This window comes from Dendronephthya gigantea, unplaced genomic scaffold (genome assembly GCF_004324835.1).
Source record: "Dendronephthya gigantea isolate DGI-Jeju-01 unplaced genomic scaffold, DenGig_1.0 000073F, whole genome shotgun sequence".
Lineage (NCBI taxonomy): Eukaryota > Metazoa > Cnidaria > Anthozoa > Malacalcyonacea > Nephtheidae > Dendronephthya > Dendronephthya gigantea.
Window position 1 is genome coordinate 742,028 of NW_021163083.1, and position 22,309 is coordinate 764,336.

At 33.7% G+C, this 22,309-nt stretch overlaps 3 protein-coding genes and 2 long non-coding RNA genes across 10 annotated transcripts; 2 read left to right on the plus strand and 3 right to left on the minus strand.

The window, feature by feature from the left end:
- The first annotated feature begins 231 nt into the window (after positions 1-231).
- LOC114531674 lies at positions 232-5,383 on the plus strand. Of its 4 annotated transcripts, none has more exons than XR_003687872.1 (7): positions 232-331; positions 711-763; positions 878-968; positions 3,395-3,449; positions 3,923-4,152; positions 4,659-4,748; positions 4,949-5,383. It is a non-coding gene; the product is annotated as an uncharacterized LOC114531674 (long non-coding RNA). The 4 variants fall into 4 exon arrangements; XR_003687871.1 differs by having other exon boundaries at positions 878-964; positions 3,923-4,246; XR_003687870.1 differs by having other exon boundaries at positions 878-964.
- Positions 5,384-5,617: 234 nt separating this feature from the next.
- Positions 5,618-7,686, plus strand: LOC114531658. 2 transcript variants are annotated; one of them, XR_003687861.1, is made up of 3 exons: positions 5,618-5,645; positions 6,912-7,006; positions 7,540-7,686. It is a non-coding gene; the product is annotated as an uncharacterized LOC114531658 (long non-coding RNA). The 2 variants fall into 2 exon arrangements; XR_003687860.1 differs by lacking the exon at positions 5,618-5,645 and adding an exon at positions 6,516-6,543.
- A 1,114-nt stretch (positions 7,687-8,800) lies between these two features.
- LOC114531590 (solute carrier family 15 member 2-like) lies at positions 8,801-15,850 on the minus strand. Of its 2 annotated transcripts, none has more exons than XM_028553201.1 (24): positions 15,628-15,850; positions 15,195-15,438; positions 14,261-14,307; positions 14,091-14,187; positions 13,567-13,708; positions 13,376-13,465; positions 13,176-13,275; positions 12,979-13,069; positions 12,812-12,889; positions 12,651-12,733; positions 12,476-12,559; positions 12,311-12,400; positions 12,004-12,048; positions 11,830-11,865; positions 11,655-11,743; positions 11,333-11,414; positions 11,029-11,160; positions 10,699-10,931; positions 10,483-10,602; positions 10,318-10,366; positions 10,094-10,171; positions 9,886-10,017; positions 9,667-9,774; positions 8,801-9,598 (listed from the first exon to the last, which is right to left on the minus strand). In XM_028553201.1, the coding sequence occupies exons 2-24, from the start codon at positions 15,289-15,291 to the stop codon at positions 9,434-9,436; spliced, it is 2,268 nt and encodes a 755-aa protein (XP_028409002.1). In that variant the 5' UTR covers positions 15,292-15,438; positions 15,628-15,850; the 3' UTR covers positions 8,801-9,433. The 2 variants fall into 2 exon arrangements, with proteins under 2 accessions (XP_028409002.1, XP_028409001.1); XM_028553200.1 differs by having other exon boundaries at positions 15,555-15,850.
- A 33-nt stretch (positions 15,851-15,883) lies between these two features.
- Positions 15,884-18,348, minus strand: LOC114531575 (pre-mRNA-splicing factor CWC25 homolog). Its single transcript, XM_028553185.1, has 8 exons — positions 18,331-18,348; positions 17,866-18,038; positions 17,661-17,787; positions 17,274-17,545; positions 17,108-17,175; positions 16,715-17,031; positions 16,087-16,151; positions 15,884-16,001 (listed from the first exon to the last, which is right to left on the minus strand). Exons 1-8 carry the CDS (start codon positions 18,346-18,348, stop codon positions 15,884-15,886), a joined length of 1,158 nt encoding a protein of 385 aa, XP_028408986.1.
- Positions 18,349-18,659: 311 nt separating this feature from the next.
- Positions 18,660-20,140, minus strand: LOC114531591 (coiled-coil domain-containing protein 103-like). Its single transcript, XM_028553202.1, has 2 exons — positions 19,589-20,140; positions 18,660-19,331 (listed from the first exon to the last, which is right to left on the minus strand). Exons 1-2 carry the CDS (start codon positions 19,794-19,796, stop codon positions 18,826-18,828), a joined length of 714 nt encoding a protein of 237 aa, XP_028409003.1. The 5' UTR covers positions 19,797-20,140; the 3' UTR covers positions 18,660-18,825.
- Positions 20,141-22,309: the final 2,169 nt, after the last annotated feature.

Genomic DNA, 22,309 nt, shown 5'->3' on the forward strand with positions numbered 1-22,309 from the left:
ATCGTTGAAGATCCTTCGGGATCTTTCTAAAAACTTCCTCTCTGCTACCTCAATTGGGGGCGCGGCGGGGGTTTGTTTTTCTCCCCCAATGCGCCCCCGGGTTGTGGTAGCAACCTCTTTTGCCTTCCTTTTAAATTTACGATCAGTCTACTCAATATATGCAAATGAAGTTTACGTAATCATATCTATGACGTAATAATTTATGCTGAACCTAACACATGCGCAGTTCACGATGAGCTTCTCTCTCGATCTATTCAATATGGTGGTCAGTCAAGAAATGTTTTTGCTTGCAAAAAGATCGTAAAATGTTGGCGCTACAAGCTCGGAAAAGGTATTGAAAATACTCCCATCTCCTTGCTTTGTTATTTAGTGTAATCTTAAGCGAAAGAAAGCGATATAAAGGTTATAATAGTTGTTTAATTTCGAATTCTAATAAGTGGAATTTAACATATGGAAGGATCACAGCTGATTGCTTTTACTCATAATTTGGTTTACTGTGATGACTACCAGCTAGTAATGGACAAATATTGCGTGGAAATAGCCACTTAGAACACAGAAATATGTGAACTATTAAAAACTATTAGTTTAATTCAAAATTCGCGTGTAGGGAGTCCAACAAACCCAGCTTCTGCAGTTCGCCCGTTATCATCTGATTACTTGCAATAACTTTTACAAATGAGTAAAACTTTTCAACTTTTGATATTTTGTAGATTGTAAATGAGATCAGGCTTTTTTAGCTTTACCATCATCACAGGATAACAAGGTATGTTTATTAATTTTAAAAATTGTGCATTAAAAATCGTCTGGCTAGAACTGAACAAGCATTGCTAAAGATGTTTGGTGTTTATTAACTGCAGTCGGTATTTTTGCATTTTAGAAGGAAGCATCGAAACAAATTCAAAGATGACTAATTTTAACATGGTGGATACGAAAGTCCTTCCTTGAAAACCTACTTCAGTCATTGGTAGGTGAGTTTCTTACGGTTAACTGTGATTTTCGCTTGGGCTTTCTATTTTTTTGTATTATTGCAAATGAGCTTGATAGGTTTTTGAATAATGAGTAACTCATGTCGTAGTATTCCAGCATTTTACTGACTTGATTTGACTGCGCTCATACAGTAACATACAGTGACTGCGCTCATACAGTTTACATACTGTAACTGTAAATGATGCAATAAAGAGTCTCTATCATATAAACGTCTCAAACCATTCCCTTCAACATACATTTGTATTAGGCCTCTCTCTCTAATAAATGCCTGTCTCGAATCAAAACACCAGTAATGGTTAATGTCCCTAGCATGGTTGTCTGTTTCATCATGGTTATGATGTTCAATTTTAATTTGTATATTTAATTTTTATCTGATCAGGAACTGTTTTTGTTTTGTTTTGAGAATGTTCAGAAACAGTTTTAAGTTTACACACACCAACTGCATTAAGTGACACTTGATGCTGTATGTATTAAAATGGCATCACCAATATAATATTTAGACTTAGTATTTAGACTTTTGACTTGTTCAAAATATGCTCCCTCTAGAATTGACAGATTTCATTAAGGTGGTCTTGGTCATTATAAATGCAGATTTACCCTGTTTTAAAAATTTCCAGGGATGCAAACTTAAATGTTTCCGTAATCGATCCTCAATATTTTTTCTCAAAAAAATATGTAAAAAATGTAAGAATTAAACGAAAAGTTTAATTAATCAGGGTTTTATCCCAAGCAAACAAAATGAGTCGATTATCTTGTTTCATTGTTCTGTATGATTTAACAAAAATTTTTTGGTCGCTTTTACTAGAAAACTAAAACTCTCATCCCCCTAATTTTCGTGAAAGATAATTCAAAAATTAATAAAGCTAACTTGATAAAATGGTTGACTCTAAAGACAATTGGCTCGGATGTGAACCTAAAAGTTTTTGTATTCCATTCAGTCTATGTAAAATAGGGACTGTTTATTTTTGATAGATGATAGAAGTTTTATATTTATAGCCTGTAAAACATTTTGGAAAAGTTTTATTTATTTGAGGTTCAGCTTCGAGCCAAAAATATTTAGAACTAAATAAAACTAATACCGTCGTTCTAGCGTTAAAACATAGTTTGTTACTTGTTCCCAAAATCATCTATTTTCCACCATGGGGTGTGTTTGTTCTGGGTAACTATAGTAATTGAAGATTCCTACAAGTCTTTTTTCACTCAGAGCAACTTGGCTTGCAATATGTCATGAAAAGATTTTTATGTTTTTCAAAATAAAAATAAAAAAAATCAATGACCTAGACTTAAAAGCCCCAGATGTTTATGGATCATGTACAATATGTTACTGCTTCAGTTGATCTCTGATCTCTGTACTGTCTCTTTATTGGTATTATTATACATTATAGTAGTAAAAGCTATTTGTTTGGCTAATAGTTGACGAATAAATCACGCAATCTGCAAGTGAGCCTGGGGTGGTTAACCAGCGGTATTCATTTGAATGTATTTATTTGTATTTATGTATTAATAATTGATGTATTTTTGGATGTTGCTATTAAATAAGGTTTTTCATTCTTTAATACTATGTTTACTATTCTTCAAATGTATAATAAAACAATTATTGAATTCGGTTTTTGTGATATAACTCTGCATATCACAAAAACCTTATCCAATAATTGTTTATTATATGATGAAAATGGGAGCTTTGGATGGTTTTGCAAATTGTGGGAAATTCCAAATTGATTTGGTGGGCCATCCTCCTAGGTTTGTCAAAAACCCTGGGTAATCGATTGCACTGGGGGTCTTCGCAATAAAAAAGTGCTGACTGAGGAATTTTGTGGAAAGAGCAAGAATTTATGAATTTACAAACATGAATTTTGAAACTTGTTCTGATGATTATTTACATGGAGAAAGAAGCAAATAAATCACTATCACAATCAATTTTAAATACAATAACTAATTACCTGAAAAATATTGAATGTATTGAAAATATTGATGGTTTTAGAATTTAGACGTGCAGTATGAATAATATAAAATTGTGAGGTAAATTTATGCACAAATCAGGGGGCGGGCATTCGGCACGCCCAGTACGCGGAAAACCTGGGAACGAGGATAGATTTCGGAGAAGAAGGGCGAAGGAAAGCCCGGAAAATTTTAAATTTATATGTTTTAAAGAGAAACTATAAAGTTATTTTAATGAAGTGAAGCTTGTTGAGAAAAGGATATTCCGATTATAAGTATATCTAGATATATATCTCATAAGCGTATGTTTTGTGTTTGCTGGATTTTTTCGCGCATCGAATGTCGGAATTTTCTGAACATTTTTTTGGTCGATTTCTTTCGCATTAGTTCAACGTTTTAGAGTAAGAATGTTTGTGATGCCCAAGCATTTATTTCACGTAAATGACGTTCATTTGTTCTGCTTTGTTAGATTAAAAGTCCAGCGAGAAATAAAGTGAAAGGCGCGTAGATTTGAAAACCACGAGGTGAGTAAGGCAGTAAGCCGCAATTTTATTAAATTTTCGTACTTTTTTTAATAGTGTGTTGTTTTCGTTTTATTTTAACGTTCCATGCCCCAACCGAACACTTCAATAAGGGTGCAGTAGTTTTAAGAAAGATTTGGGGTTTAATTTTATTAAAAAATCCACCTTCACTCGAGAGGAATGGCGAATCATTTCAGAGCATGTATTCGGTGTTTGACATAATTGTGGGAAATGTGTTGCCAAATTAGTTTGTATTTTGAAACATTCGATTAAGTGCTGAGAAAAGAAATGGAAAACTACTTCTTTAAAGCCCTTTTTTGTTTTTGCCAAGGCAGGTTGATGCATGTAGTTTGATATATGGGAGGGGTCAGCACCATTTAGTAGCCTTAGAAGTTAGAATGAGGGGAAGTAGAATTGTTTAAACGTTGATTCAATGTTGTTTTATCAGAGTCTGATGTTAATATTTTGTGTTTCAGATTGTTTTTGCCAATGTTTTGATCTGAGGGTTTAAAGAATCACTTTTACAATTGAAACTGGAATGCAATGATAAGAAAGGGAAATGTGGAATAAATGCCTGGAAAGACAATATAAACTATAATTTGAAACTGGAATGCAATGATAAGAAAGGGAAATAAACTATTGCTAAAGCTAAAGAACCACTGAAGCTAAAGAATTGAGATACAACAATCTTTGACTGACTTTAGGTGTAAGACGTTCGCCCAGCTATTGTAGATCGCATGGAATCGATTCAAGTCCTTTAAAAATTTGTCAATCAAGATGAGAATGAACTTAGTGAATCTGTAATTGCTGCTATATGTTTTGGCTAAAATATAAAAAAAACTGTTGTATGTCTCCAAAACAAAGGAGCTTATATTTATGATACCAAAAAGTACAGGATTGTTTGACATCAGAAATACAAAGAATTCGGCACAGCGACAATTCAACTTTTAAAACGAAACCAAAAAACTAGAAGCAAAAAACAAATTGTGCTTCAAAACAAAACTAGAATGCACTGCTTTTAAAAGGTTGAAATATAGGAAAGGACAACTTTTTTCTAGGCGTTTAGTGATTCGTTTATAGTAACATCGCTCACGATGATGTTCGGAGTTGATCGGCATGTTGTCGTACATTATCATCCACGTGATCTGCTATGATCACATGGTAATTATTGCCTATAAAATTAATCTCAACGTTAAAAAAAAATTTCTTTAGATAGGTGGCGATCGAAGGTGGACAGCAAGATCGAAGCTCAGCAAGATTGAAGATTGTTCGAGGAAGAAGGAGTTCGCCGTTGACTAAAAGGTGGGTTCCGGCGATTATATGCGTAATCTGCGGTTGCTTTGTCCGACCCCAGTAGGGGGACCGTTTGCCTAGAGCGTTTTGGTCCCCCGCACGCTGCTAGTTCCCACTGTAGGCCTTTACACTAATCTACGGGAAGGCCGTAGGCCTTCCTTAAGGAGTACAGTGTAGCTGAGCCGACCCTTTTTTTTTGTTGTATATAGGTTTATCTGAACAGCTATTTGTCAAGATGAACGTGAAGAGAAAAAAGATGAGAATAGAAGACTCGCCCGGCCAAATTCAAAATGGCGATGCCAAAGAAAACCATCCACGTGGACCGTTCGCGGACCTTTCTGAGCAAGATTGTTGTGCTGTCTGGTCAAAGTTAAGTATTTTACTTTGTCTTTGATGTTTGTGTGCCTTCTGCTAATTGTTGGCCAGAAATGACAAAAAGCCATATACAATATGAAATATTCTGCGTACAAGGTTATCTAAAGTTTCGAGCTTAATTCTGCCTGCAATGATGATAATTTTTTACTGAAAATTTATGTCATGAGCAATTTCCGCACCTATAGACTGAAGCAGAACTGAACATTTTGTCATTAACGTTTATCTCAACAGCCAGTTATCAAGACGAACGTCAAGAGAACAGTTGAAATAGAAATCAGTTGAAATAGAAATCAGTTCAAGACTCGCCCGGCCGAATTCAAAATGGCGATGCCGAAGAAAACTATACACGTGGACCGTTCGCGGACCTTTCTGAGCAAGATTGTTGTGCTGTCTGGTCAAAGTTAAGTATTTTACTTTACTGTTTGTGTGCCTTCTGCTAAAACTAGACAATAATTAAGGTAGTTAAAAATGCAATTATATTAAAGATTTTCCTTGGTCAACATTGGAAGTGAACAAGATTTCTGCACAGAGGTAATTCGATTGTCTCTTCTAAATTTATATTAGCCTTGCAGCTGAAATTCTTGTCACTACCTTGTAATACATATTAACTGCCTGGGTATATATTTTATTTCAATAGTATAAGAGGGAATTTGCTGCAACTAGGATCTTTTTTTGGAAAATCGTCAGGCAGTCACAAATTTTGTTAAGATTACTAAGTTAACATTGCTTCTATGCTCACTATGTGTCACCAGTAATAAATTCCTGTGGTGGTCTTTAAATAAATATAGCAACCATAGTTATATATAGAGGGATGAAGTAACCATAGATTACCTGACCAAAAACTAGACAGTAATTAAGATAGTTGAAAATGGAATTTTATATTAATAATGTCTTTTTATATTCAAGATTTTTCTTGGTCAAGAGTGCAACATGAACTGTGGATATGAACTTTACTGTCAGATGAACATTGGAAGTGAACAAGATTTCTGCACAGAGGTAATTCGATTGTTCCTTCAAAATTTATATTAGCCTTGCAGCTGAAATTCTTGTAGTGACTTTGTAATACATATCAACTGCCCGGATATATATTTTGTTATTTATTATAAGGGGGAATTTGCTGCAACTAGGATCTTTTTCATGAAAATCGTCAGGCAGACTCGCTATGTGTCACCAGTAATAAATTCCTGTGCTGGTCTTTGAATAAATATAGCAACCATAGTTATATATAGAGGGATGAAGTAACCATGGAATACCTGATGAAAAACTAGACAATAATTAAGATAGTTGAAAATGGAATTTTGTATTAATAATGATTTCTTTATATATTCAAGATTTTCCTTGGTCAAGAGTGCAACCAGCCACATGAGCTGCTGTGGATATGGACTTTACTGTCAGAGGAAAATTGGAAGTGAACAAGATTTTTGCAGAGGTAATTTGATTGTTCCTTCAAAATTTATATTAGCCTTGCAGCTGAAATTCTTGTAGTGACCTTGTAATACATATCAACCGCCCAGATATATATTTTGTTATTTAGTATAAGGGGGAATTTGCTGCAACTAGGATCTTCATGAAAATCGTCAGGCAGTCACAATTTTGTTAAGATTGCTAAGTGAACTTTGCTTCTATGCTCCCTATGTGGTCACCAATGATAAATTCCTGTGGTGGGCTTTGAATAAATATAGCATATTTATATAGAGGGATGAAGTAACCATAGAATGCCTGACCAAAAACTAGACAATAATTAAGATAGTTGAAAATGGAATTTTAGATTAATCATGTGTTCTTGTAATATTCAAGATTTTCCCTGGTCAAGAGTGCAACATGAGCCGTGGATATGAACTTTACTGTCAGATGTACATTGATTGGAAAGTGAACAAGATATCTGCACTGAGGTAATTTGATTTTGTCATGGATGGTCAGCATTTTATTTTAAAAAGCCACTACATTGTTGAGATGACAACAATGAAATTGTAATTTGCTTCTATGGTCACCATGCGTGAAACCAATGATGAAACTTAATGCTATAACAGCTGAACCAGTCTGGCTGATTACTAAAATTCCTGTGGTTGTCTTACAATAAATATCCATGAAAAAGACCAGCAACTACTATTTTAAACTTGGGAGAAATTTTTCTGATTTCCATGTGATTTATATTCTGTAGTACTCAGAAGGGTGGTACCCAGTTTTTCTGTGTTCAAATTAAATAGTGACATATTTCTGGGTTGAATATATGCATGTGACACATTCTTTTTATTGAAAATAGCAAAAATATAATTGGCATAAAACAAAATGCATTCACGAATGTATTGTCTATCCATGAAAGATGGCTAAACTAAGATAATGAGTAATATCTTTTAATAATGATGTCAGGTTGAAAATACAACTTTTTGCCTAAAAGGATTGATGAAATGCTTTTTCTCTTTAGAATGAATGAAGTTGAAGAAAGTTGAAAGGCACCCCAGAAGAACCTGAATTATTTTAGCCCTATCCTAGATTCATTGAATATTTTAGTGTGTGATAACATGTGTGAAATGTGATCAATTATGTGACAATTTTCAAAACTTGGATTTATAAAGAGAATTTTTTCTTTGTAAGGTTTAAGAAGTAAACCTTTTTTGTCTGGTGGTGTTGGTGTTTTGATTTTGCATGTTTTTCCCTGTGCTTTCACAATTGAAAATATTTTGGCCGTTGCTTTTGGCTTTTTCTCATACTTCTTTTCTCTTTAATTTCTTCTTAGTATTAGTATTTTTTCTAAATATATTTTCTCTTATTATTTTTTTGATGAAATTCTTTTTTTCTTTGGTGTTTAAGAAAGTTGAAAGGCACCCAGTTTCATTGATTAATATTTTTTAGTGTGAAATGTGATGAATTATGTGACAATTTTCAAAACTTGGATTTATAAATCTTTTTTCTTTGTAAAGTTTAAGAAATAAACCTTTTCGTCTGATGGTGTTAGTGTTTTTATTTTGCAAGTTCTTCTGTGTGACTTGACAATTCTAAATTAAACCTCTTAATATTTTTTAGTATTTTTCTAAGTTAAACCTGTTAGTATTTTCTTCTATTGCTCTAGTTTTTTTTCTCTAGTTTGTTCTACTATTTCTCTATTTTTTCTTTTATTTCTCTAGTTTTTTTCTATTTTCTCTTGTCTTTTATTCTCTAGTTTTTCTAGTTAGTTTTCTTTTCTCTGGTTTTTTCTTCTATTTCTCTAGTTATTTTTCTACTTAGTTTTTTCTCCAGTTTTTTTTCTTAATGTTTTCTCTTGTTTTTTTCTCTAGTTTTTCTAGTTAGTTTTTTCTCTGGTTTTTTCTTCTATTTCTCTAGTTTTTTTTCTACTTAGTTTTTTCTCTAGTTTTTTTTCTCTAGTTTTTTCTTAATGTTTTTCTCTTGTTTTTTTCTCTAGTTTTTCTAGTTAATTTTTTCTGTGGTTTTTTCTTCTATTTCTCTAGTTTTTTTTCTACTTAGTTTTTTTCTCCAGTTCTTTTCTTAATGCTTTTCTCTTGTTTTTTTCTCTAGTTTTTCTAGTTAGTTTTTTCTCTGGTTTTTTCTTCTATTTCTTTAGTTTTTTCTTCTCTAGTTTTTTCTTCTATTTCTCTATTTTTTCTTCTATTTCTCTAGTTTTTTTTTCTATTTTCTCTTGTCTTTTATTCTCTAGTTTTTCTCTAGTTTTTCTGGTTAGTTTTCTTTTCTCTGTTTTTTTTCTTCTATTTCTCTAGTTTTTTTTCTACTTAGTTTTTTTCTCTAGTGTTTTCTGGCACACTTAAACCTTCCTTTTAACATTTCTACTTAATAATTCATTTAATTCCTTTTCTTTTTTTTACCCTCAACAGGTTCGAACCACCAACTGTTAACTTGTCAGTCAATTGCATTAACCATTACACCACACTGGCTGCTGTTGAAATCTGCTCCATCTTCTGGCAAACTTAAACCTTTCTTCCAACAGTTCTACTCAATAATTCACTCTTTTCTTTTTTTACCCTTCACAGATTCGAACCACCACCTCTTAACTTGTCAGTCAACTGTCTTATTAACCACTACACAACTGTGCCTGCTGTTCAAATACTCACATTTTTTGGCGCAATAAGAACATTAAACAAAAAAGGTTGGGCAGGAAAAAAATTGCCTGATAGATGTAAAACTTCGCACTTTTGTATTTAAACACAAACATATTTATTATTTTAGTCACACGACAATAAATTAAATTAAAATCAATTGCTTGTAAAATATTCCATTTTGTGTTCATTTGTACACAACGACCTTCAAGCAATAATTCCCGTTGCCTTATGAATACACTGAGAAAGAGTATTAAGTAGTACCAGATATCAACCATTGTCATCTTCAGTCTCTTCAAGCAGAATTTGGTTATCTTCATTGAGTTCATTGACTTGCATGCTTCCTTCACAGACATACGTATAAAACTGAGCCATCACTGCAAATATGATCACAACCACAACCAACAGACCGGCAAAAAAGAAGAACTCGTAGGCCTAAGTAAAAAAAAGCTGTCATCAATTCCTCCTATGTATTTGCCAAGTAAATAATCCCAAAAGATTACCATATTATAAAAGAAACGAGCTTCAGCGAAGATAACCACAATCAAATTTCCAACAGAAACAGTCAATAACCATGCGGCCATAATACAAGACTTCATACTTGGTGGAGACTGAAAAAAAGGAGAAGAATTAAGGGAAAATATTGTTTTTACGTCACTTGAAATGATTTCATTGCCCTTAAGATGATTGCTTTCCTTTCTTTTTTTGTGTAAATAATTTACCTGAGAATAAGCAAATTCAAGTCCAGTGATGGAGAACATGACTTCAGCTGAAGTGATTGCCAGATACTGAGGGATTTGCCAAAACATTGGAACTGTTTTTGCACTAACTTCAACATATTTTTCCAAGATAAGCTGTGATTAAAACATTTAACTCAGATCAAAAACACATTTTATTTATTTATCAAATAACAATGCAAAGCTTTAATACCTCAGGATTGTCTGGGGTAACAGGATTTCCCTGGACAATGACTGTGTACATTCCACTGTTTTCAAATTCTATTTTTTCCTAAGAAATGAATAAAAAAATGTGCAAATTGTACATATGACTTGTCCATATGACTATGGTGAATACCAATTAGCCTGGCAAGAAAAAAAACATACCAGCCCAGCAAACCCTTTGGGTCACAGTTCTAATAAGTAATTATTACTAACCTTCAACCTAACTTTATTAGTATTACCATCTATAACTTCAATGTCATACCTGAAGAAAATATTGTATGGAAACTTGCGACAAGTATATAAAACATATATTTCATGCCATTGATAAAATTATTGATTTAATTTAATAGCTAAACGATGCATTCAATATATACAAACCTTTCAGACTTTAGTCTGAGATATTGGGTTGCATTTAATCTTGTTAAATTCTTGATAGAAAATGTGCTATTTAATTTGATAGAAATTTTTGGAACAACTGCAGCACCAGCATGAATGAACCTGGATAAAAAAATATAACATGCCATTGAAATATAAACCAGTAATTTTCATTCAACTTTTAAAAAAACGTTTCTGCTAAAATCGACTGGCAATTACCTCACACGTGATGTACCACTTTTTATTTTATTGAGAAATTTTATTCTGAACTGTTTGAATGAAAATTTCCCTTGATAATTGGAGATGACCAACTCAAAAGATTTCTTGGACACTAAAGACAGTGGGAAAACCTCTTCTTTTTTGAAATAGGCCAATGTGGGTGACTGCGGACATTTGTCTGCTCTGACAAAGACTTCGTTCACATACGATGGGAGGACCAAATAGTCACTTGCCTATATGATAAAATAATGCAATTACTACCCTTTCTATAACCTCATATTCGGAGATCTTGAGAATGCTACCACGCATACATGCTGTACAAAAACTTACAGATCTTTGAGGAATATTCAAGATCAATGAAGGGTATTTTGCAAATGTGACATTCAGTGAACAACGAGCTGCATTGATGACTCTTAAATTTGATTGTCTAAATGGCGCAGGGTGATGCCTGATTGTTGTTGCCTAGAAGAAATGTAAAAAGACTGCTTAATAAGGTAAATTAAATGACAAACCTTGGTTGACTAAGATATGCAGTCATTTGTGTTTCATTAGTTATTGCAATTCATTGAACCTATATGATATTATTTGCACAATGTTTCAAAAAACAAACTCTGTGATTGCAGCTGACACATACCTGAATATTTAGCTGCAAAAAAGCTGCCATTAAGAATGAAATACTTGCCAAGAACATCCCAAAACACATTCTTTGCAAGGGTCTACAACAAACGGTAATTTGCTATTCTTTTAAACAAGGTATTACAATGTATCAAAAATCCTTAATGTATAGGACTATATGGTAATCTATAACATTGTATAGTGAATTTTTGTAGTAATGTTGAGTAATGTTTAGTAATTTATAGTAACATGTAAATAACTATATAACAATTAACAATGTATACTATATAGTCTAGCTTACAGCTTATATGTTAATAGAGTATATTTATCAGCAGTGTCACCTTAAAGCAAATCCACATTTTCTCATAATTGGATAAAGAATTCTTTCAAATATTGGAATAAGAACCAGAATAAAGATAGGATTAAGAGCCTATAAAGTTTTTAAAATTTACATTAATATATTTCATCAATCATCATGCTTATGCTAATATTGCAATAAAAATTTAATAACATTACCTGCATTTGATCTGGTTTGATAGTTAATAGGTCACCCTGAAGAGAAATGAACAACAGCATTATCAAAAGTTCAAAACATAAATAGCATGCAAGAATGACAATTCATTCAAAAGTCATAAAGGGTTTTTTTATGAAGATGAATAATTGTTAAATATATAAATTAAATGCCCTTACAATGTGGCCATCCAACAGCTCTGCCTGTAGTGTCCACCTAGACCCCTAAAAAGAAAGAATATTCTATTTCTTTCTATTTACATCTAAAACAAGGCAGGTATCTTGGTCTAGAACAGACACAAAACCTATCCCCTTACACTCTTTCTTCAAAGGCTAACCATCTAACAGGAAAACCTCTCAGAGTAGCGCAGTAAATCAATTTGGTCCTTACTCTGCTGTTCTAGAAAGAGTTCACTGCAATATTGCTAAACTATTTTAAAAAAACTACCAATGTGCTTTAATTAATCAGTACAATATAGGTATAAACCTGTTGATCAAACAACGTCCAGAACAGAGGTAAAGGTAGAAACATGAATAGCACTCGAAGTAAAGCCTTAACATCAGATACCATAGCTTTCTGAAAAGGTAGATATATATTATGTAGCTATAAGAACAGCACAATGGAAAACAGCAAATACACATGCATGCTTACGCTATATTTATCCTCAGCCCAATCCAGCCAATGCTGTTTTGCTACACGACGACCAACCGAACTGCATCTTCTTCGTGCTGCATGCTGAGTAGAGATTTTATGAATTTTTTTATTCATAGTCATTTGGTCAAAGTTACGTTACCCAAAGGCATAAACATACAATATATATACTTACAAAAATACATGATATCACTTGGACAACAACATTTCCAGATGGAGGATTCCTTTTATACCTTGGTGTCCCAGCCACAAATACGACTAAAATTTAATGGTATAACATTAATAATATACACAACTGAAATATATTTTAATTACAGTGCACTATATATGTCTTACTTATAGAAATAATCATCAATCCGGCAGGAACACCAAATGCCAGACTATAACAATCATTACCAAAGCATGAAACATCCCCTAAAATTTACAATTTTATTAATTTTGTAGCCATTTAAACTTTGGGGTTGAAATGAGAATAACATAAATGAAATAGAAATAGCCATAACCTCTCAACACTGGCGTTACTATCATCGACAACAAGCTTCCAAAATTGATAGAAAAATAGAAGATGGAGAAAAAACTCTCTAAAAGATGTTGCTAAAAATAAATTGAAAATATTATTGTCACAACTATCTTCGATAAATATCAAAATTGTCTTAGTTCTTGAAAGATAGTAAATACTTCTAATCTCAAATACCAGTACCTGATTTGGACCAAACTGGTCACCTCCAAATGCAGAAACGCAAGGTTTAATTCCACCTGTTCCCAAAGCTATTAATAATAGACCCACCATAGGTCCAGCTCTGTAATAATGAGATAAATATTAAAGCAAATCTCAAGATACCCACTTCTGTTATCATGAAAGCACTAAAGAGCCAAATTCAAAAAAATCTAGAAACTTACAATTTTACAGAGTTCAATATAGATGGTACTGCAGTAACTGCAACAATAATATTTCCTATTCCATAGATAATTGATACATATAATATAGTTCTAAAATCAGAAGAGAACACTTATCAGAGCTATGTTAATCAAAGTGACATGACTTGAAACATATCTATCAATACATTTATATTTGGTATAATAAAACATACTTGTATTTTCCCAAAAAGCTGTCAGCAATGATTGCACCAAAGAGGGGACTAAAGTAACAGAACATGTTGAAGGCATGGTATATGGCTGTTGCTCGTTCATTGTCCATTTTAAGCATGCTCGTAAGATACAGCACAAGGATTGCTAAAAATATACAAAAAATTGAATCAAATATATGATCTTGAGCTTGCTATGTAATAAGATTACAGCTTCAAACCATTTCCACAAAGTTAATGTCTAGGTTTGGAACAATATTATGTGGCTATTAAGCCCATCATGCACTTAGAGTTACAACTGTGTCTCTTATTGTTAAGTCAAGTTCTTTCTTATTACCGCAAGGTGACAAGGTAATACCTGCTTCAGGTGTGTTTTTTTTCAAGCTAAAATAAATTTTAACTTCTGTCTTTCAAATTTTTTTCGGCAGGTATTTGCCTTTTCTTTATTAATTAACCATGGCTCAATGGCAATAAACTAGCTAGCACTCTAGTGGATTCTTTGCCGAAAACAAGCCTAATTGACCACTTACTATGTATACCATAATACGAGAATCTTTCACAAACTTCATTTCCCAAAATGAACCACACGCTACAAGGATATTTCTCATCAAGTATACAACCAGAACTCTAGGACAAAAATCAATTTTATATTTGAAACATACAGACGTCCCTTTGTTAGCACTGTTAGGATCTCACTAACCTGAATTTCTGCTCTATTTGAAGCACTATGCTGGGTATCACCACCACCTAAACAGAAATTGAATAAAAATCAATAACTGGGTTATAGAAGCAACTAAAATAGAAAAGCAATGAACAATAGGCCAACAGTGGCTGGCATTGGCTCAGAAAAACTGCATCAACACTGGTCATCATTCACACAAGCAATATTTTTTCCTCAATGCATAAAACAATAAACTATTGGGGATAAAATTTTAGGCACATTAAAATTATGTTTCTGTTTCATGCCCTCTCAGTGGAGCAAGGCACTGCAATGATACTGCACAACCAATATTGAGAACTTATATTTGGTCTAAGACAACACTCAAAAAGCTTTCAGACAATATCAATTCCTCAATTAATCAAACAACTATAGTATATAGCCATGGATACAACATCAGAGGCTTAGGAATTTTCTATATCATTGCATACAGTTTATAAAAGTAAGTGTTATTAATCTGTAAGTATTATTTTCAAATGTAAGCGTTGAATAGTATATTTCTATCTGGTAAAACTAATAAATCGTGAAAATATACTGTTACACCTCAACAAAAGATGAAAGTGATGAGAGAAATTAAAATATTTATGCAATTATACAATCATTTGGCAAATGTATGAAAGCTTTCGTGAATAAAACGTACACTATATTTTTGTTTTATACAAAATCCATCACAACATCACAGTACAGTAACTCAACAGAATATCACGGTGTCAAAAATATTAACTTATTAACATAATATTAAAAAAGGGAGGAAAAAATACACGTTTACAAAGCTTTCAAGTTCCGCTTTAGCAATTATGAACCAAAATAACACAGGTTCTATAATTGCTACAACAAAACACGAAAACACAGTCGCAAATGATGTTACATGTTATATCAGAATTATAACAGGGGAAATTCTATAGTAAATACTTACGTCTTCTACGAGATGGTTTTATATCACTTTCATCTCCGCTGCTGCTGCTCATAGACCCTGATCGATCACCAACTAATTTATACTCCTCAGTGGCCATTTTAAATCAGCGTTGCAGGTCATAAACCAAGTTACAAATTAACAAGTTCATCTGTTATTCTCTTCATTGCCATAATTTTTTATATCCACATGTGCCAGTAGTTTGAGCAAAATCACTCGAACTCTATCGAGTGATTCATGATCACATCTAAAATATGACAGAATAAAGTGTCTCCTGTGTTCTGAAAGCGAATACATATGACGGTAAATAGTTTGAACATCAATTATTCATGAAAATTGCAAATTTAAAGTGTTTATAATTACAATTTTGCAACAATGATAATGAATATTCTCGCGATCACGCGAATGTCTCATCTCCACGCGTGGACAATCTCACCTCTGCCGTCGTTTTTATCTGTAGTGAACAGTGCTTTATAATAGTTAGCAACAATGTCTCATGAAGGAATGTCAAGGAAACCTCAGAGATAGTTCAAAGTTTAATATAACACGCAGTACTACAGCCTCCTACGATTGTCGTATGAATATGTCAAAAAAATTTTATGAAGATTTGTGTGTGACTTCATTTTTATATTTATACATTTTTTATATACAGAAAGTAAAATATTTAAAAAGATATGTTTGACAATTCCACATTATTTCTTCAAAAATTTCTCCATAGCTGCAGGAGTTCTTTGGAGAGAATTAATATTCCTTTTTATTCTGTTTTCCACAGACGCATCCGAGGAGGTGTATGTTTGAACTTTCATTGGCCTGTGTGGAAAAAAAACATGAAATGATTCAATGGACAGACACTGTAATACTGTAAAAATTTATATATACCATGAAGAATACTTACTGGACAAAACTTGCTCCTTTCTGGGTGTTCTGTGCAATTTGTTTTGCCTCAGCCTCATCTTCTTCCTATAAACCAAAAACGTCAATTAAATTGAATGAATGAACTATGATAACTTTCTCAAAGATTTAACCATTAACCAGGAAGTCACCTTGTATTTTTTTACATTTTTCCCTCGTTGCTCGTCCCTCCACCTGCAAGAAAACAAAATCTATTCTTGATATCTAGCTCACTGAGTTGAACTAAACTAACATTGAACTAAACTAACTTTACTCAAACTAAATAGCTCTATCATCAATAAACTAGTCCTCAGCAAATATCTTAATAATTAAGTTTACAACAGACAGCATTACCATATTCTACTTACTTCGCATTATCCATCATCTCAGCAAGTCTTCTTTCTCGTTCCTCGTCTGTCAATTTCCTATTGAAATCAAATCAAAATGAACTCCATCCTTTACTCTTTTTATGTAGAATATTTAGAAACACAATTTCAAATGATCATGACCTCAGCTATATCAGATGGCTGTGGAAAAGCAATAATCATTTATGTAAGATGCAGGAACAAACCTTGATATAGTTGATTCACTTTGTTTCGTTTTACTTCGAGCAGAATACAGTGAGTACGAACCAGGTTGTCTTGACGACGGGGACTGAGATCTATGTCGTTGATCCTGATGTCTTTTGCCCTCTTTGGTATCTGCGTTACGATAGTGCCTTTCTCTCGAATGGCCATTTGATGTGGCTCCACCTCTTCGTTCTCTTCTTGGACTAGATGACCTGGAATATTTTCTTGAAGAATCTCTCTTAGGTGACTCAGATCTGGATCTTGACCTTGTGTGTTTATTATGAACTTTCTTTTCTGTTTTGTCCTTTTTTCTACCTGATCTGACAGAGTTTCTTTCAGGAGAACTAGAATATACCCTTTGCTTTCTAGATTCTCTGTGTCTATCATATTTGGTAGTTCTCATATCATCATTTTGTTCAGAATCTCTGTACTTTTCTGTCTTCTTGTTTCTTTTACTTGTAGAACCGTGGTCATCGCTATCATCACTTGAAGATGAGTGGTATTTTCTCAATGAAGCCTTTGAACTAGATTAAATGCGAAAATATCAGAAATACTGTATAATTATCACATCAGTATGGTTACATCACAAGCCTATGGTTACATCAGAAGCGAAAATACCAACCGATGATTATTTGTTCTTTCTTCATCAGAAGAAACCCTTTTTCTCTTTTCCTTTTTTCGCTTTTTATCTTTCTTTTTCTTCTTCTTTAAATCCTCTTTCAACATTTGTTGCAACTGTTTCATCCGAACAGGATTCTTAAGAAGCTCCTTCTTTTTCTCATTCTCTTTCTTCTTGATCATGAACAGGGGATCGTCTCTGATCTTTGCTGCAAGGTCATTGCTTTCACTCGGACTGTCAGTGTCCATAAAACATGCCCCTGGTGCATCGGCATTCTAAAAGTTATAAACCAGAATTATTCAACGTGAAGATTAGGATTGCATGAGTACCATAATGGGAACTTGTGGATATTAATTTGGTCTTCACTTGGATAGTTATTCCAATGGATACCTTCTCATCATTTGTGGCCAAAGGATCAACAGCTTTATCAATCGCTTTTCCCAACAAGTAGTCCTCCCGGTTTATACCAGCATGTCCTGGCGCCGAGTACATCCATTCTAAACGATCAGATTTCTTCCTACAAGGAGAAATTTTTGGACTTTAAAAATACACAATACACTTTAAGCATAACTCCAAGAATCAATTGATGTTGTACTTTGCAATTCCTTGATCAATGGCATATCTCTGCATTTCCTCTCTCTGCCGTTCCTCGTGTAACTCCCGCTGAAGTTGCTCGATTTTCTTGGCTTCCGCCTCGGCCTTTTGTTCTGCCTTCCATACTTTTTCAATGTTTTGTAAAGTTTGAGGATGCCAACTCTTTTTTAAATTCTAAAAAATTAAACAAATATGTTATAAACATTCTTTCTGCATCTTCCTTGACAAGTGACAGATATTGAGATCAGGATAACTATAAGTTAAATGATGGGACACACTTTCAGAAAGACCAGGATAAGTTACAATGCCCATGCGGCTGCTGGCATTATATTAAAAATGGGGTCCTTGGCAATACGTCTGACGCGAGCTAGAAGCATTACAATATAAAATCTCTGGGGGGAGAGAAGCAAATTTTCCATCTCGACAATTTCCTGACTTATACTCATTTCTACGCCAAATAACTCACCAGATCGCCTCCACCCATATTCAATATATTCCAGTATTCAGGTTTCTACGATAAGAAGAATAGAGGCTAAGAATTATCTCAAAAAAACAACGAACAAAACACAACTTTCAGCATCTATTTAGCGGCCATATTGAATTCCACCAACCACTGAGCTCTATAATGTACTCAGTAAACTGAATATATATAATATTCATAGAAAGCATATATATTCTAATGATAGAATTTTAAAAATATTTTTATGATAGATTATTTACTTTGGTTTATTCTGAGGATGCTCTATTGGCTCAATTACCCTTGCCTACATGACTCACCAGTGAACAGCTCCAAATAAATAGACACAGCAAACACTACAACCTAGAACAGCTCTTGCACCAATCCGACCACACCTTCCCTCTTCAGTTCTTGCTGAAGTATCTGCTGACAGCTCATGAGACAATTCAGAAAAAGTAAATATTTCATAATAAATTACTTTTATTAAAATTACATTCTATTTTATCATTCACACACGTCATGCTTTACCCCATAATTTATCTCTAGTGTCTGAAGCATATCTTGCCTAAAAACTCCACCAGTGTCTTTCAAACTAGCTATTGTCTCGTTCATCTTTCTAAAAAGTTCTATCAACAAAGTCTTCTCTTTCTTGCTTAGAAATTGTAAAGACAATGAGAAACGTTTAACTGTAGATAGACTATGCAAAATGCTACAAATCTTTGTCAAATCTTCCTCCTGCCAAAGTTCATGCATAGTACTAATAACTTCTCCAAGTAAACCCATCGAAATTTCAGCTCTGAAGATCTCTGCCAACAATGGACCGCCTATAGCGATAAGGTATCGGTATCTCTTCCAATTGTCTCTTTGGCATTTCCTCCAATATTTGTGAAATTCATGACTATTTTGAGGGAGGGATAAGTCATCTGGTTTTGAGGTGTTGGTCAGAGACACTGTTTGTTGATTGGTTTTATCTGCGTAAGGATTCCACGGCTGTTTTCTGTTGTGCAAACCTAAAAATCGATAAGGCACTATACTGCATGAAGGAATAAAACATCACAACAGCAAAATTGGATGGCAAAGTCAATCACGAGTGCATATCATAAGTGCATATTAAAGGTTTTCGTTTCGAAAGGTATTCAAAAGGTATCGAAAGGTATTATGGAGGGGGGGGGAGCGCTGTTAATGCCTTTGCATAAATGGGGGGGGGTTGATAAATTCAACACATCAAAACTGTTTCAACTAATTAAACATTTATCTTCAATCATACCTTCCGTGTCTTTTTTATCCAGTGGTTTTAAATGCGAAGCAGCCACGATATCCTTGAACTCTTCGTAAGAACCAACTCTTTGAGCCACGGCCCGAAATTTCGCATCATTTTCCCTTTGATATTTTGCATCCTCCTCAACGGCCACAAGCAGTTGCTTTTCTAGTTTAGTAAAGTCTATAGTACCGTCCTTATTCATGCTTTGAATCATTTCTTTGTCGACATTTTGTGAAATAAACTTTGTAAACAAAACTGATTTTTGAAAAAATGAAAAATGTTTATGTAACTTGGTAACCAGGCAACAATCAGACCGTGAGAAAAACGCGGAGACTGATGTCGAGAGGACTGTGCATGCGCAGACCACTGGCGCAGAAGTAATTTGGCAATTTGCTGAATTTAGCGCATGAAAATGCAAATGTAATTTTTGACGTCCTCGAGCTAAATTCGCTTAACCTCAACACAGATTGAGTGGAAACAGTGCGTTGGAATTTCACAATTTAAAGTAGCACAATTTAGCGTTTCACAATTTAAAGTAGCACAATTTAGCGTTTCACAATTTAAAGCACCACAATTTAGCGTTTCACAATTTAAAGTAGCACAATTTAGCGTTCCACAATTTAAAGTAGCACAATTTAGCGTTCCACAATTTAAAGTAGCACAATTTAGCGTTTCACAATTTAAAGCACCACAATTTAGCGTTTCACAATTTAAAGTAGCACAATTTAGCGTTTCACAATTTAAAGTAGCACAATTTAGCGTTTCACAATTTAAAGCACCACAATTTAGCGTTCCACAATTTAAAGTAGCACAATTTAGCGTTTCACAATTTAAAGTAGCACAATTTAGCGTTTCACAATTTAAAGCACCACAATTTAGCGTTTCACAATTTAAAGTAGCACAATTTAGCGTTTCACAATTTAAAGTAGCACAATTTAGCGTTTCACAATTTAAAGTAGCACAATTTAGCGTTTCACAATTTAAGGCACCACAATTTAGCGTTTCACAATTTAAAGTAGCACAATTTAGCGTTCCACAATTTAAAGTAGCACAATTTAGCGTTTCACAATTTAAAGCACCACAATTTAGCGTTCCACAATTTAAAGTAGCACAATTTAGCGTTTCACAATTTAAAGTAGCACAATTTAGCGTTTCACAATTTAATGTAGCACAATTTAGCGTTTCACAATTTAAAGTAGCACAATTTAGCGTTTCACAATTTAAAGCAGCACAATTTAGCGTTTCACAATTTAATGTTGCACAATTTAGCGTTCCACAATTTAAAGTAGCACAATTTAGCGTTTCACAATTTAATGTTGCACAATTTAGCGTTCCACAATTTAAAGTAGCACAATTTAGCGTTTCACAATTTAATGTTGCACAATTTCTCTATTTACAATTTTAATGCATCACAATTTGATGTTGTATAATTTAGCTCTTCACAGTTTATTGTTTTCAAATTTACGACTTTCACCATTTAGGGTATCACAATTGCAGAATATAGTACAACGTGACGACAATGTATCACAATTCAATATTTCACAATCGAATTTTGCATAACAAAATCGATTCTTCAATAATGGCGGAGACCACACGCCATAGGAATGCCTAGGCTTTGTGTGTTTGCGACTTTGCGTCACGAGTTTTTCCTCGTGTATAAGTTAGTACGTAGTTAAACCGAAAAAAAGGTCTATTTCAGTATCCATATGCTTGTATTATGGTATATCGGATCAAATACATGCCACGCTTCGAGCTGTTTGAGGAACTAATAAAAATATTTTTTATTCTTTTTCTTTACCAAAGAATGGATGTAAATAACAGTTAATCCTACTTTTGCGACTGAGCAAACAGTCCTAAACCAATTCGTTATTGTGCGAAATACAACATCGCGCAAACGACTTTTACGTGCACAAACTCACTCTACGTTTTTACAGTAAAAAAGTAGGTATTAAACTGAAAAAATTTTCAAAAAAAATTGCATAGTTCGGAAGCGATGAAGTCGAAAACAAGCAGACAATCTTTTTGACTTGGGAAAGCTTCATGGAATGTGACTCTGAAGTTGTGGCAGCACATTAATCAATAGTGTCAACTCGTGTAGAAAGGCATTCAAGATAGAAAATACCAATACTGTCCGGCATGATAATAATGAATTCAGTTTTGACCGTGATGGTTTGAAGACCACCAATACCTGCGTATTAAAGACAGGGAAGGTTTGAAAACACCAGAGATGACATCAAAACAACTTGAAAGATCAAGATTTACAAGGACACGATCTCATTCGTCGCCCGTTGTGATTGAGATTAATGGAAGTTCAAATAAAAGAAATGCATTTTCCAACGAGAACAAAATTAAGAGCAGCAACAGAAAAAATGATTTGGTGAAACTTCATTCCCGGCACGTTTCATTTGACGAGTGTGTCCACGTTCTTACTAAATGTTCCGTGATTGAGATGCCTCTTAAGAGCTCAATGCTAGAAGATATCCAACCGCAAGAATCTTGCTGTGACCTCAGGAAAAGTATCTTGAAACACGGTGAAAAAGTCGGGGTAAAAAGGGTAACATTTGGGCAAGAAGAAGTGATAAAATCAGCCATCTTTAATCACGATTTGTCTGAATTCGCAGATATGTGTCAACAATGGGAAGGGAAATACAATAAAAAAATGTCAAACGGATTAACACCACTTCATCTGGCTAGTATAGCAGGCAATTACAGGATTGTACAGTATAT

Bases quoted from the DNA above. Each gene is read 5' to 3' on its own strand.
- LOC114531590 (XM_028553201.1), bottom strand. From the start codon at position 15,291: ATGGCCACTGAGGAGTATAAATTAGTTGGTGATCGATCAGGGTCTATG. The intron at 14,188-14,260 runs GTTAGTGAGATC...TTTTTGTCCTAG, and splicing joins CAAATAGAGCAGAAATTCAG to AGTTCTGGTTGTATACTTGA. The intron at 13,709-14,090 runs GTAAGTGGTCAA...GTATATTTTTAG, and splicing joins CTCGTATTATGGTATACATA to CAATCCTTGTGCTGTATCTT.
- LOC114531575 (XM_028553185.1), bottom strand. The intron at 17,032-17,107 runs GTAAAAGAAACA...CAAATATGATAG, and splicing joins CGATGACCACGGTTCTACAA to ACACAGAGAATCTAGAAAGC. The intron at 16,152-16,714 runs GTTCGTACTCAC...TTTGGTTTATAG, and splicing joins CCCGTCGTCAAGACAACCTG to GAAGAAGATGAGGCTGAGGC.
- LOC114531591 (XM_028553202.1), bottom strand. From the start codon at position 19,796: ATGATTCAAAGCATGAATAAGGACGGTACTATAGACTTTACTAAACTA. The intron at 19,332-19,588 runs GTATGATTGAAG...ATCGATTTTTAG, and splicing joins GGATAAAAAAGACACGGAAG to GTTTGCACAACAGAAAACAG.